The sequence below is a fragment of the Micromesistius poutassou genome, assembly GCF_964030765.1.
Source record: "Micromesistius poutassou genome assembly, chromosome: 15".
In the NCBI taxonomy this organism is placed as follows: domain Eukaryota; kingdom Metazoa; phylum Chordata; class Actinopteri; order Gadiformes; family Gadidae; genus Micromesistius; species Micromesistius poutassou.
In genome coordinates, this window is record NC_140285.1 from 6254060 (window position 1) to 6267997 (window position 13938).

Below are 13938 nucleotides of genomic sequence, written 5' to 3' on the forward strand. Positions count from 1 at the left end.
ATACCAGGTTCACGTGGTAAGCTTGACCTTTCTAGCTAGCTTGCTTCTGGACTTGCTTCTGGTCCACAGTTTTTCAGTCCACAGAAAAACTGTGGACTGACATTTTAAAGTTTAAAGGGACATTAAGTGTGTTGTCATCACAGTGGCCTTGTCCTACCATTATAAACAAGCTGGGTTTTAAGGGAACATTTCTCTGGTCTCTGTTCTTTGGTCTGTCTATTAAATATGTATAGGCATATGTATAGTCCATTTCTTTGAGAGTGTGAGTAGGACCAAGAAGTAAGAGATGGAGCAGGGAAGACAGAGAGAAATGGAGAAGATGGCGAAAGAAAGAGATACTACAGAGACAGACTGAGACAGGGAGAGAGGGAGACAGAGATGGAGAGAGACATGGATAGAGAAGACAGAGAAAGAGGGATTCATAGTGAGAGACAGAGCAAGAGAAGCAAAGAAACAGAGAGATGGATAGAGAGAGAGAGACAAAGAGAAAGTGAGTGAGAGACAGAAAGAGAGACATTAACAGCAGTGATTGTGCTCTTTGCCCCCAGGCCTCATGTATCCTGAGTCCAACATGGAGTCCCCTGCCTGTTTCTCCAGCAAACAGCATGCGTCTCCAGGCATCTACAGGTAGGGACCACACCGCAAACAATCCTGTTACAGTATTGTCCTCCACTGGCCAGAATGTGACAAAACAACACAGGACATATACCAGTACATTTAATTTGAGAAATAAAATGTATTGAGGCACATCTAGATTTGGAATTATTTTCATCTAGTATGTACATAGGTGGTTTACATTAATGTTGTGGTGCATTACAAAATGGTTGGGTACAATCTTTTGAACATTTTCCATTCAGATTTCCTATATGCTATTGGGTAATAGCTTTCTCTCCTAAGCAGGTATCGTTCATTACTACCCAATTTTTTTTACTAACAGTATCATAAGGAAAAGTCTTCCCTGTATTGTCATTTAATTTCCCTGGTGTTTTTCACACCTCCTTTCCATCTAAGCGACTGGAGGTAAGATCCATGTCTCACCTGAATCTCTCTCTTCCTTCTCTCTCCAGTGCACGCTATGGCAGTCCCAGAAAACAACTGCAGTTTTACAGGTAACCACATCCTCTTGGAATATTTCCTGTATGCAAACAGACCAGCTCCACCAGAGGTCATAGATCTGTGTTGTCTTTGACCTGCGGTGCCGCGGTCAGTCATGCTGCACAGATTTGGTCTAGAACTAGTTGCGTGGAGCTGGTTTTGACATACTAGTTGTGTTTAACTAGTGGTGGCTGTTATTCTACTTAGATGTGGCTGGAGAATGTTCTTTCCTGAATTATAGATGAGACTGTTTTGAAGAGGACATTTTGGGAGCCTGAATTGTTGAGCATCATGCAATGGTGTTGTTTTGGACCATGACTTGGTAGAAAGTGCACATGTGACGCTTTCATTGCATTGAAGTGAAAGCTAGCAATACACAGCTCGCATGGGAAAGGATTGCGTCCCCTGTGGATATAAAGGAATGTACATTTTCCGTATGAAAATAGTGAAATATAGCTTTTCTGTAAACATCGTTGATATTTTCCTTGGACCTCACCATTTGACTTGAATAAAGAAATCGGATTACTTAGCAGTGAACAAAAACATAAAATATTTCTGAATGTTTCCATTTTGATCTTGTTGTTGTCGTATGCAGAGCAAGACTATTTGTGTTTTACACACACAAACACACATTCACAAAGACACACAGACACACAGACACACACACACACACACACACACACACACACACACACGTACACACACCGGGGCGGACAAGTAGTAGAACGGAGGGCTTTTAGCATTCTTTCTGCTGCTTCAGACAATCAGAAGCTTTTAGTGTGCCAACGTGAAGCTAAATAATTTACTTGTGGGATTATACACTGGGCTCTGCTGCTGCCGCACAGGCTGTACTGAGCAGAAGTAGGGCTGTCATCATCGAAGCCGGAGGGTGGGGGTGACGTCGAGAAGGCTTCCAGTACAGGCCTTGTCATAGAGTAGGAGGAGACCACCGTCGACAACAAGACTTCCTCTGTGGCTTCCTGTCACTAGTCAAGGAATCTGCAGAAGTGGAGGAGGATGTAGACAAGGTGAGGTGGGTGGAGGTGATGTAGAGAGAAGTCTTCACCTTGTCACAAAGTAGGAGACATCTGTCAACAGTCGGACCTATTTGGTGGTCTTGGATTTTTTCTCACGGGTCCAGGATTCGTCTCGGTGGTCCAGGGGTGGTTGTCATCACTGGTCCTGGAGTCTTCTCAGTGGTCCAGGGGTGGTTGTCATCACTGGTCCTGGAGTCTTCTCAGTGGTCCACCCTGGGCCCAAGAACGGGTCGAGCTAGACTTAGGTTCCCATCGTTACCTTGGGCCCATTCGGCACCGTGTCCGCCATGAGCAGTGTGGTCCAGAACTCTTACATCAGCCGCACGCCAAACAGCCGGGTGAGTAGACGGTGAAACACGGCGGCGCCCGGGCAAGCAGCGCATGCAGGGAGGTGTGGGGGGGGGAGACGCTGCGGCTGGTAGCTGTTGCATGCACACTAGAGATGCACGGATGGGATATTATTTCATCCGCAACCACATCACAAAACGCATCATCCGTCCGCCATCCATCCGCACCAACGTTTTTGACCAATTTTCAAAACTGCACCCGCCCGCCATCCGCCGGTTGTTTTTAGGTCTGTAGGCGACGCACGGTGCTGCTGACGCGAGGCTATAAAGCAAGCCTCGATATGAAAGAAATGCAGACTCGAGCCTATTAATTCCGATATTCGCTGCAAGTCAGCCACACAACAGTGCAACATGCAAGTTCACATTTTTAATGGTACATAATTAACAACCCCAAAACTGTTGTTTGCCTTGCAAATCAAAGTTTTCAGACTATTTTTCTTACCTTCTTTCTTGAGCTAGAAGTTTAACTTGTTGTGAACATCTCGCGCTGCCATTGACCAATGTCACTTCTGAGTCAAATCACTCCATAATCTCTTTTTTAATTCCTTATTCCACGAGTGGTAGGCTACAATGACTGGCTGGTTTCTAGTTCTCCCTTTTTGAGCTTTTCACGTACTACCTTCGCCTGCGCAGCCATCTCCGACAATAAACAAAGCAGCATGCATACACGCAACTAGGCCAAATTACTGCCTGATGAAAATTTGACTATTTCAAAGTGTGCTCATTTTTTCGGATGTAGGTAACAATATATAACAATACTTAACAATGTATATGTATATATATATTTTTTTTTTATTTGATCGGTAAAACCACCACCCGCCCAAATTTAATTTAAATATATATTTTTTTCATGTCATCCACCCGATCCGCGGTTTAGCCGCAGAGTCCGCGGCTGCAACCGCCAACCGCGCATCTCTAATGCACACACGCTGGGGGTCACCCTTGGGAGTAGCCTAACGTATAGTGTTGTAACCAGGGTCTGGTGCGGGGGCCGAGGAAGGTGGCCGAGGTAGTCTGGCGTATAACATGGCGGTTCTCTGGTTTGTATTATCCTCACCTTTCTCTCCTCTTGAATCAATTTTCTCTCACCGGGAAACAGTAGAGTATGTGTGTCATCTCCAGCAACGAGACAGCAGGGACGGAGACTGGTGAAATATTAAATAGTTTGGCTGTATACTCTCTGTCTCTCTCATTCTCTCTCTCTCGCTCTCTTAGGTGGTACCAGGCAGTGAAGGAATGTAGGGGAAGGAAAAGATCAGGCTTTGGTAAAGGAGGAAGGAGAACATGGTAGCTAGGTGTTAAAAATGATGAACTGCATGTGTACGAATTCAGGGTTTCGACAGCTCTTGGAGTGGAAGGATGAGAGCTTGCGATTATGAATTTTAAATTAAAAGTGCCATAACTCATGGTTCATGTGATATTGCTTAGAGCTTTCATGTTGACATTGAAAAATTCTATATGTATAGTAAGATAATGGAAGCCTTGTATGCAGTCCATAAAGAGACATTCAGAACAGGAATAAGGCATTTGTTTTAGTCAAAGATTAGATCGGTTTTTTTGTTTGATTGTCTGATGTTTCTTTTAAAATCCTTTGAATTTGGCAAGGCTTTGGCTGTACAGATAGGAAATATCCATACATGGTATTTGATTTGTAGTTTTCCTCTTCTATCTATATTTTCCATGCTTATATCTGATGGAATTAAGACAATCTGTGTTTGCCCATAGATCCCATTTAAGATGACGCCTCAAGTGCAGCCTTCTCCTGTATTCTTACATTCTAAGTGAAAAGTAGTGACAAGTGGACTATTACAAATATTGAATAGCATTAACATTTTGTGGGAACCACATATTGAACTGCATAATATTCAATATGGACACAGATCCAAAATAGGTAACCTGTAGCATGAGCACATACCTGTAGTTGTCTGTACACAAATCTTCACAAAGCTTCTGGAGGAGGAAGGTCACGCATGTACCCACTGACAGAACCCCAAGATAGACCCGAAGCATGCAATGCAATCCTTGACGAAAACGCCGAAGACCAATCGCATGCGTTTAACAGACACTTTTATCACCCATAAACTTCCCCACGCGCTCCGCTTCACATACCCGGAGAGTCACCCATTAGGACCCAACGACCACATCACTTCACCCAGAGAAGCACAGCGTTCCTGGGTTAAGGGCTTTGTGAAGCCAGGGGGGACGGCGGACAGAGGCCGTCCAGCTCTAGTTACACTACAGCCCCTGATGCGTAAAGCTGGCCCTGGTTACCCACCAGCTTCCCCCCCCCCCCCCCAGATCAGCAGAGGAACAGGTGTTATTTAAAGCCTCTGGTCTGGCCCACAGTCCCCTCTCCTCTCCTCGCCGACAACACAGACCGCCAGTCGCCACACTCACACCCGACCTGCGCTCGCACTCGGGTTCGGTCTGTCCTTCCACAGCTCACGGCCTCCCTGTCTGTCTGTCTGACCGCCGTTCGCACGATCAAGTCGTCCGGCACCGGGTGTCGGGTGGAGACTCTTTGCCATTGCCAGCATCACCAGAGCCATCACCATCCCCCTTCAAAACCACCTCCACCGCCATCTCCACCACTAGCACCACCAGCTCCACCGCAGAATCCAGTGGTGGTGGGACCCCCACCATCACCCACCCTGACCCACCACCAGCACCTGATCCGACCCGCCTGCGCACTTAAGTGCACGCCGGCATGTTTGCGACCGCCAGGAGCGTGGATATGCGGGGCGGCGGCCACAGCCGACGCCTCAGCCGTCAAATGAGCGTCAGCCCTGTGGAAAACCCCCAGATGGCCAAGCCCGGCGGCGGAGGCGTCGGTGGACCCCCGGGGGTCCGGGACAGCGTCAGCGGTACGGCGATACGGCGAAGCAGCAGCATCAGCAGCGGCGGTGGTGGCGGCAGCGCCGGAGGTGGCCGTATGCTGTCGCTTTCGTCCATGAGCGAGAGCGTGCGCAGCGGGCTGAGCTGCTTCCTGTCGGAGCAGGCCCTGGAGCAGGAGGAGCGGCAGCAGCGCAGCAGCCAGCTGGCCGAGCTCCAGCGGCTGAGGGAGGTGCGCGCCGCCGCGCAGCTCAAGAACCTGGAGGACTTCCTCAAGATGAACCACGTGTCTTTGCGCGAGTGTGTGTCCTACACCACCACCATGCGGTACAGGTAAGCGGATTGAGGCCGGCAGGGAGGTTCATTCCGGGGGTTGGACCACCAGTGGTTGGAGACCCCCACTGGGGTAGGAGACCACTAGTGGTGGGAGACCACCGCATGGGAGGTTGTTGTCGTTGGCTTGGTGTTGTTGGTCACATGGGCCAGTCAGAGGCAGGCGTATCATGCGGACGAATCCATTAAGCATGAGGTACATACATTAGATAGTCTGTAACAAGTAAACAGACATCAATGATATGGACAGGCACAACTGGTGTGTGTGTGTGTGTGTGTGTGTTTGTGTGCATCCACATTTAAGTTCGTTTTTCTGTACATTTCCAAGATTAAACTAACAACTCTGTTGTTGAGTTGTTGAGTATATTCATATATTGAAAATACACATACATTGAACTAAGGATCAATTCATTAATTTAAACTTAAATTAACTTTGTAATTGTCATTCAAATCATTGTTGTGGGAGTCACGCTGTGTATCTAATACAGACATCCCCTAAGACTCCAGTAGGAAAATGGGGTTCATGTTTCCTGTTCGGCCGGCTGTGATCTACAGCTAGATAGTGCTAGTGTCCCACTTCTCTTTCTTTGTCCATTTGTCTGCCGGTCTTGGCAGTGACTCTCTCGATCAGCTGCTGAGAGTGGAAGGCACGCCACAGAGGTGCTGGCCAACTTCACCTCATGTTAACTCCCACCGGCCCACTCTGTTTTAACAGCTTCCCAGAACGACTGAGAACACTTAGTTGAGACTTGGAATAATAATGATTATAACATATCATATTATTATATATTATTGGGGAATGTGGCTATTTATAAACCAAACAAAAAGCTTCTCTGAGGCTAGCTTCAATCTCCTGTCAAAGTGCACGTTTGTGGTCAAAACTTCACAAAGAAAGGTGTGAAGGTCATGTTACACACACACACACACACACACACACACGGTGAACACAGTTGGTCGTCACTTTCACAGGATTGCGTATCCTTTGGTCGGTGACCCAAGTGCGTGTGTGTGTGTGTGTGTGTGTGTGATGAGCATTTGCATATTAATCTAGTGATTCTGCAGTGTCAGTTTCAGTTTTTACCACGAGAGACAATGTTATTCCTTTTGGTTATATCATAACTCGGAGACAAAGCCATAGGTTCTAATAACAATTTGCAACCATTAGATAGTATATTGAATAATAGCACCAATTGTTTAGGGTGGTTGATTTGAACCAGTAGATGGCAGCAAAAAAACAAACTGCTCTTGAAAAGACAAAAACATCCCACGGAAAGACTATGACACAGACACCAAACGTCCCCATCCCATCAGTGGCCAAATGCGCCTCGGACCAAACTGTGGTGTTAGGTATCCCATGGGTACATCTCTTTGACCTCGCCTTTTAAAGAGCAGCTTGTGGATACTTTGGGTGTGTCTTACTGCAGTGCTATTGGATTACGCTGTGGCTATTGTTGGGCCCTATACACCTCACTGATAATACGACTTTATAAATCGAGAGGTGCTTCGTTGACTTCTGCCTTGCCCCAGCCTCTGATGTCAATTAATTGGTTTCACGAAGTAGGGCAGAGAGGGTGTAACCGGAGAGCCAAGGGCATGGGTGTTGTCAACAGCTGAGTATTGATATGTGATTAAAGTGAAAGTGAACCCCCTGTTTCAGCTCAAATCCGAACACAAAGAGATTTCCTCTTGCCAACTTGTGTTTTTAGACCAGGTTGTTGAGTAAAAGTATTATAATGATCGATGTTGTGTATCAGTGTGTGTGTGCGTGTGTGTGTGTGTGTGTGTGTGTGTGTATGTGTGTGTGTGTGTGTGTGTGTGTGTGTGTGTGTGTGTGTGTGTGTGTGTGTGTGTGTGTGTATGTGTGTGTCTGTGTCTGTGTCTGTGTGTGTGCATCCATATATATATTTTTTTTTTTTTTTCAATACATTTTCAGGATTAAATGTACAAGTCTGTTGTTGAGTTGTCTGTATATGATATGCCCCACTCACAGTGGCATTGTACTGTTAGTGTCAAGTAGGATTAACCCTCTCCTGGACGCAGCCATCAGCATTAATGTTTCCTAGACTGAGGCAGACTAATCCACACACATCCTGGCCTCTGCGTCTGTGTCCCTTCATCACGATGAAGAACGGCACTTTGACATTACGAAAAGCAAAGCACTGGAGTTCACTGCATAGTGGAACATCATTAACTGGTTGGCGGAGACCAGTTTTATCAAGGACTGATTAAAATCTTCAAAATAGCCTTGAAGATCAAGACCTACTAAGTTGTATAAAATATATATTTTGGTCTCACTGGCACATATATAGTTTAACTTAAACAAAATGTGGTCCAGCAATAAGTGGGTGTTCAGTATCATGATTGTAGATGGAAATTTCTGCAGTTGTTTATTACTGCAGATGTTGACTAGGTAGGATTTTTAATGACAATATCTGCAGTTGCTTACCACTGCAGATACATTTTCGTCCAGCAGATGGAACTATATCTAAATAAACTAGTAGACGAAAATAATAGAATAAATCAATATTACAGATACCAGGCCTCGATAATCTAACTGCAGTTTTAGAGATAGATATGTAGGTCCATTCCAGATCGAATATATATTGCTTTTATTGATAGGGATACTGTCTATCTATTTGACAACACATGGCTGGTGTTGTGTTTTTGCCACACTGTGTACAAAATCAAATGTAATTAACTTACCATTGGAAAAAAATAAAAACACATTTAAAATGTGCAAATTACGGTTCCTTCCTACTGAGTGGGATACCCTGCCTTCTTACCCTGCCGTCCTTTAACAAAGGACCTCCGTGCTTTTCATCCCGCACTTCCTAGCTGTTAATGGCAGATTGGCCTCTGGGGGAAATGGTCTGGTTTGAATGGAGAAAGCACCCAAATGTATTCAGAAATTCAATGTCTCCATTTAAAATCCTTTATTTATTTATTTAGTTGCTCATTTATTTGGGCCATATCCAGTTGTCGTTCCATTTTTCCCAAAAAGCTTTCTCCGGATTAGAGTGTATTTTTGTTAGCTTTTGGCATCCTTGCATCCATGCAGTTGATTTATTCAGTGTGTAATTGTACAGTTTAAAATAAAATGAAAGATATCCCCATAACACGTTTATAGACAAAAGTGTTTCATTTGGCAGTAGAAAAGGCGGGGATGCAACAGAATAGTCTCTGGTAACTTGAGCCTGTTGTGATGTGGAGTGCAGTCCAGTGCAGACCCTGCTGGTCCTCACCACTATCAGATCTGTGGCCCCTAAGAAATTCCCTCTAAAAACACATCTGAAATGCTCAAACGTGGTAAACCATCCACTGTGCTATGACTACTTCTACATAAGTTTATGACTAGGCTATTTAAATTTATAGCCTAGCCAAGTGTAACTTTACATAATCATTTCATCCCTGTAGGGCAGGGGGGGTTGGAGGTCAACTGAAGAAGCTTCTGCCTCAGTAATACATACGCGCACACACACACGCAGACACACACGCACACACACACCACCAAGATCTCCCTCATTAAAGGATCCTACACCTTCCAGCAGTACTAGCAAGCCTACGAAGAGCATGTTTAGCCCTGTGTCTGCTCTGCTAAGGCTATTTGGCTAATGCTACTTGGGGCTCATCCAGAATAGCACTGTGACTGCACTGCATGAATGGTTGAACTGTGCGTGTCTGTGTAGGTGAACAGTGTATAAACAGTGTATAAATGGTGTGTGTGTGTGTGTGCATGTGCGTGTGCGTGTGTGTGTGTGTGAATGTCATGTCAACAGTATGTGTCTCTGATCGTGAGTGTGTTCATGTATGGCTAATGTCTCCCTTCTCCGCAAATTGACCGGTCCTAGGGCTTACGCTAGGCTAAATGGGGCAGCTGTTTCCAGCCAGTCCACTGTGATGCGGGCATGCATCGCATGACTGGCATTGTGTTTTTTTAACTCCCCCATTCCCTCCACCACGGCCCCCTGAGGGGACCGGCTATTTCTGGCCCCTCAATCTACGCGCTGCCCCTGCTCCTCCTTCTGTCTCATGTCTTTGGAATGTGTGTCGCTTTTGTTACAGTTTATGAAAAAAGTTAATGTGTAAAAGTGTTAGTCTTATTGTTTATGTCTGTGTCGACCTGTGTGTGTGTGTGTGTGTGTGTGTGTGTGTGTGTGTGTGTGTGTGTGTGTGTGTGTGTGTGTGTGTGTGTGTGTGTGTGTGTGTGTGTGTGTGTGCGTGCGTCTTGGGGTCTGCTGGCATTCCTGTGTGCATGAATGTGTGTGCGTGTGGTTGAATGTGTGTGTGTGTGTGTGTGTGTGTGTGTGTGTATGTGTGTGTGTGTGTGTCTGTGTCTGTGTGTGTGTGTGTATGTTGGCTGGGAGAAGGGAGATTGATATCTGCCGCTATTATTTACTCAGACAGCGTGCGTCTGTAAACCCCCAGGTCTGTTGGCATGAAGTTTAACCTTTGACCTTGAGTCATGGCAGGCGTTTGCTATCCTTGCCCCTGGTTGGTTGTCCCGCGTTTAACCCGACACACACACACACATAGTGAATCCTAATGTACAGTATAGACAGGTGATTCATGCGTATACATTATGTCATCGTATGATGATCACTTAATCCTCCAAATGCATGAGTTAACATGCAGCTTACAATTGTCAACGTAATAAACGGTTATTCAAAAAACCTGTAGAGCGGTGATTTATAGTTAAAAGTCCCAGTGCTGTTATACTGTATATCAGCACTCATGGAATGCCTCTTGTTCGATCAAACTACTTGGTTGGAGCTTACTGTTCTAAGTAAGGGATGATGAACAGCAAGCCGGTCATTATCGCATTTTAAACCATGACAGGGTGATGCAGGCCCCAGACATAAGCCATATGGGTCTTGAGTTCCACTAGTTCTGCTAATTAAAAATTGTCTGTTCTATTTGATGGTCGGAAATGGCGTCCATAGCAACAGTCTCTTATTCAGCAATAACAGACAGCTGAATGCCGTGATTGACCAATCAGAATCGAGTATTCATCAAAGCCGTTTGATAATGTATGATTATAGTTGTATGTTGTATAATACTTACTGTTTTATACTGTCCTAACATAGAATGGATAGACTGCATAGACTAGACTGCATAGACTATTTATCTGAGATGGGACCTTGAAAGTTTGAAGTATAACATAGCAAAGAAAAGATGCTAAGAGGGAAAAAGAGAAAGACAGAGATGGTTATGGGCAGCGGAAGAGAGGTATATCTTCTTATACATGGCAAGTCTTCATTGTGTCTGTGTGTGTTTGTTAGTGAGAGAGAAATAGAGAGAGACAGATGAACAGAAAGGAGAAGATACAAGAGAGACGCTACTGGAGACAGAAAGGAAAGGAGAGGGAGAGACCGGGACAGACAGAGAGACAGACAGACAGACAGAGAGACACACAGACAGAGCTTGTGTACTGTCTCTTCCTTTACATGGCAGCTCCTCTCTAGACCGGTGGTCCCTGTTCTCTGAGCTCATCCTTTATTTAACTGGCTGAGCTCACGCCATAAGCCATCCAAATGCTATACAATTTGTCAAATGCCTCAAACTAATTGCAGTAGGAAGACAAGATATGATCAAATCAAAACGTTTATTTTTGGTTTTCATTACCATACCTTAAGAATATTTAAGTTATTTGGAAATGACCAAACCGTGTTAAAGGCTCTATCTAACAGAAGTCAGATTGCAAGGTCTTTCATGAAGTGTCTGAATAAAACCGGAGGTTAGGGCCAGAGTACAGCTTCATCTTGGTATTTAAATCTTTAAAAAAAGAAAACTAGCTGTGAAATCACCATGCTATTAGTTACAGTTGACAAAAGAGCAATGTCATTTAGACAACATACTTGGCAGTCTAACGCCTGGCGATGGCATGCGCCATAACTACTTAAAAGAAAAAGCTGTATACCATGGCTGTAAAGATATATGAAGAATTCTTACATTGAACAATTTTTTTACATAATGCATTTTTTGGGCACTTTAAAACTATGAGATAGAGTTGAATAACTCAAAACTCAGTTTGAGGTCATACGTCATTTAAGTATGTAAATTCACATTTTAATAGAGAAATCATGTCATTAATGAGTTAGGGCATCTCAATCTAGGTGAACCCCAGGGGCGTACTTAGTCATTTGGGGGCCCAAGGCAAACCCAGTCATTGGGGCCCTCCACATTCTCGTTCTGCACTGTATATATATATATCGTATAACTCCGCTTCATTTTCTCAACCCGTGCCAACTAGTTTGTTTTGGTACCGTCTTCCTGAATCAAGCCTGCACATGCACAGTAACATGGAATAGTCCATTGCATGAGAAGGGAGGGGGGGGCAGTCAAAAGATCATGATAGATTAAGCATTTTTATGGATTTTTAAGCGGGCGAATTAAGAAAAATAATAATTGCTTTAAATCGAAGAAAACTTTATTAATCAGTTTTGTATGAGACGTTTGGGGGCCCCTGGAAATCTCGGGGCCCCAGGCAATTGCCTGTGTTTGCCTAATGGTAGGTCCGCCCCTGGTGAACCCTCAAGTATACATAGCATTATTTTAGATGTGTTCACACTACAGGGTTTCCTTTAATTTGGTTGCCCAGAAGCGTTTCCTTGAATAAACCACTGCGATGGATTTCCTGGGGGAAAGCTATCAATTAGAGAATCCCTGCTCCCAGAGTCGGGATTTCCCAGAAGGCATTTCACTGGAAAGCGCTTTGATTGATGAAATCTCCCAGGTCTTTGTTTGAAGTGACATAAGGTGGGTAAAAAAAATTGGGAATTAGCCGTGTTTTACTCTCAACGGAAACAAAAGCTTTTCAGGGTGGAAGCACTCTAAAGGTTCGCTCACATCATGGCTGTGTAATAACGGTACCTTGAGGTGGAACTGAATGCAATCGGTTGCTTCTTTTAAAATGACTTTCAACCAATCAGAAATGTGGTTGCTAATGTAACACTGGTGTATGTGGGTGTGAGTCAGTGGCGGCTGGTGATTTTTAAAGTGAGGGAGGAAGGACTGCGTGCTTGGTTGCCATTGGCCTGCTTGCACTGTTAGTGGCGTATGGTGACATAAGTGTGAGATTCAAGTTGTTTCAGGGTGTTTTGGTGAACTACAAAATAGCAGGGAGGGATAATTATGTGAATAAAATTGATACAAATCCACCAGTGGCAGCATTGTACTTTGAAAGCTGGTGGGCAGCATGTCTTGGACTACAAGGGCAGAAGGAAAGGATGCAAAGCCAATTAGTCAAATCAGGCCTACTCTTGATTTGTAAAACTAAATAAAAAAATCTGGGCCTATCGTTGGGCCTATTTTTGCCCTCAATGACTGAAGCTATTGGTTGTGATTTGGCTATGTTTATTTTCAGCTACAATTGTTTTAAGAAAAATGAAGACACAAGACCAAAAGTGATGCCATTTAAAATGCATCATGCTCTGAATCATTCAATAACATCCTTTCCACAATATTAAACAGAATGGTCAGAGTAACAAACAATTAAAAGAACAACAAGAACATAATTTCACAACTATTGACATGGGCTGTAAGCCTAACATTGTTTGAGGCAAATGTGGATGTTAATGGATGTTTCAGAATGTTGGTCATGGTGTTAAGCCAATTAAGATTGAGGGACTTTGTTTATAGATCAAGTCAATCCTCCTCACTGTTTGTGTTGCAAAGATATCAGTTACCTGGTCATACCAAACTGGATATTTTTAAAGTGATTTCAGAATAACAGCGTGTGTAACTCCACGTTTTCGCCACCCTTTCAGACAGCTTGGTAACCCAACGGTGGAGTACCGAAAAATAGGTAGACTCAGCACGTTTATTTCGGCTGACTTTTGGCGGTGGAAACACCAATAAGCGAACCGAACCACACCGCTCGGTGGAAACGCCAATATAAGCGAACAGAGCCGCACTGTCTTGTCCCACCCACTCAGAGAAGGACTTTCCTCCTCTCTCCCATTGACCCCCATGTTATTCACCGGCCACCAGTAGTTCCCGAGAAATGAATGGGAGTCAATGGAGGCTGAGGGAGGAATGTCCTCCCCGAAGTAATATTCACTAGGCGATAGGGGGATAAGGTTTTCCCTTTACCCAGGGAAAACGAACATTAAATATACAAAGGCATTAAAGTAGTCATATTTAAGGGCATTAATTCATTACAGTAGTCTGGGCAATCTACACTTTTTATTCTCAACAATGTTAAAGAGGATCTTCCTCCCTCTCCTCACTGGAGAAGCCTCCACTGGTGTGAGTGCATGGTGCAGGTCATCCTGAGTCTGTTTCTCTCCAAACAT

The 13938-nt window shown here is 44.5% G+C and overlaps 1 protein-coding gene across 3 annotated transcripts in view; it reads left to right on the plus strand.

Moving 5' to 3' along the window:
• Positions 1-553: 553 nt before the first annotated feature.
• Positions 554-13938, plus strand: part of LOC311359931 (voltage-gated potassium channel subunit beta-2-like) — a gene marked incomplete at both ends in the record, with an annotated part of 36969 nt that continues 23584 nt past the window's right edge. The window contains one exon of one of the 3 annotated variants that reach the window (XM_084479980.1): positions 554-627. In XM_084479980.1, coding sequence (XP_084336106.1) covers positions 554-627 — 74 coding nt within the window. Of the gene's footprint in view, positions 628-5186; positions 5645-13938 lie in introns of those variants that run through there. The other 2 variants (XM_084479976.1, XM_084479977.1) reach the window with 2 other exon arrangements.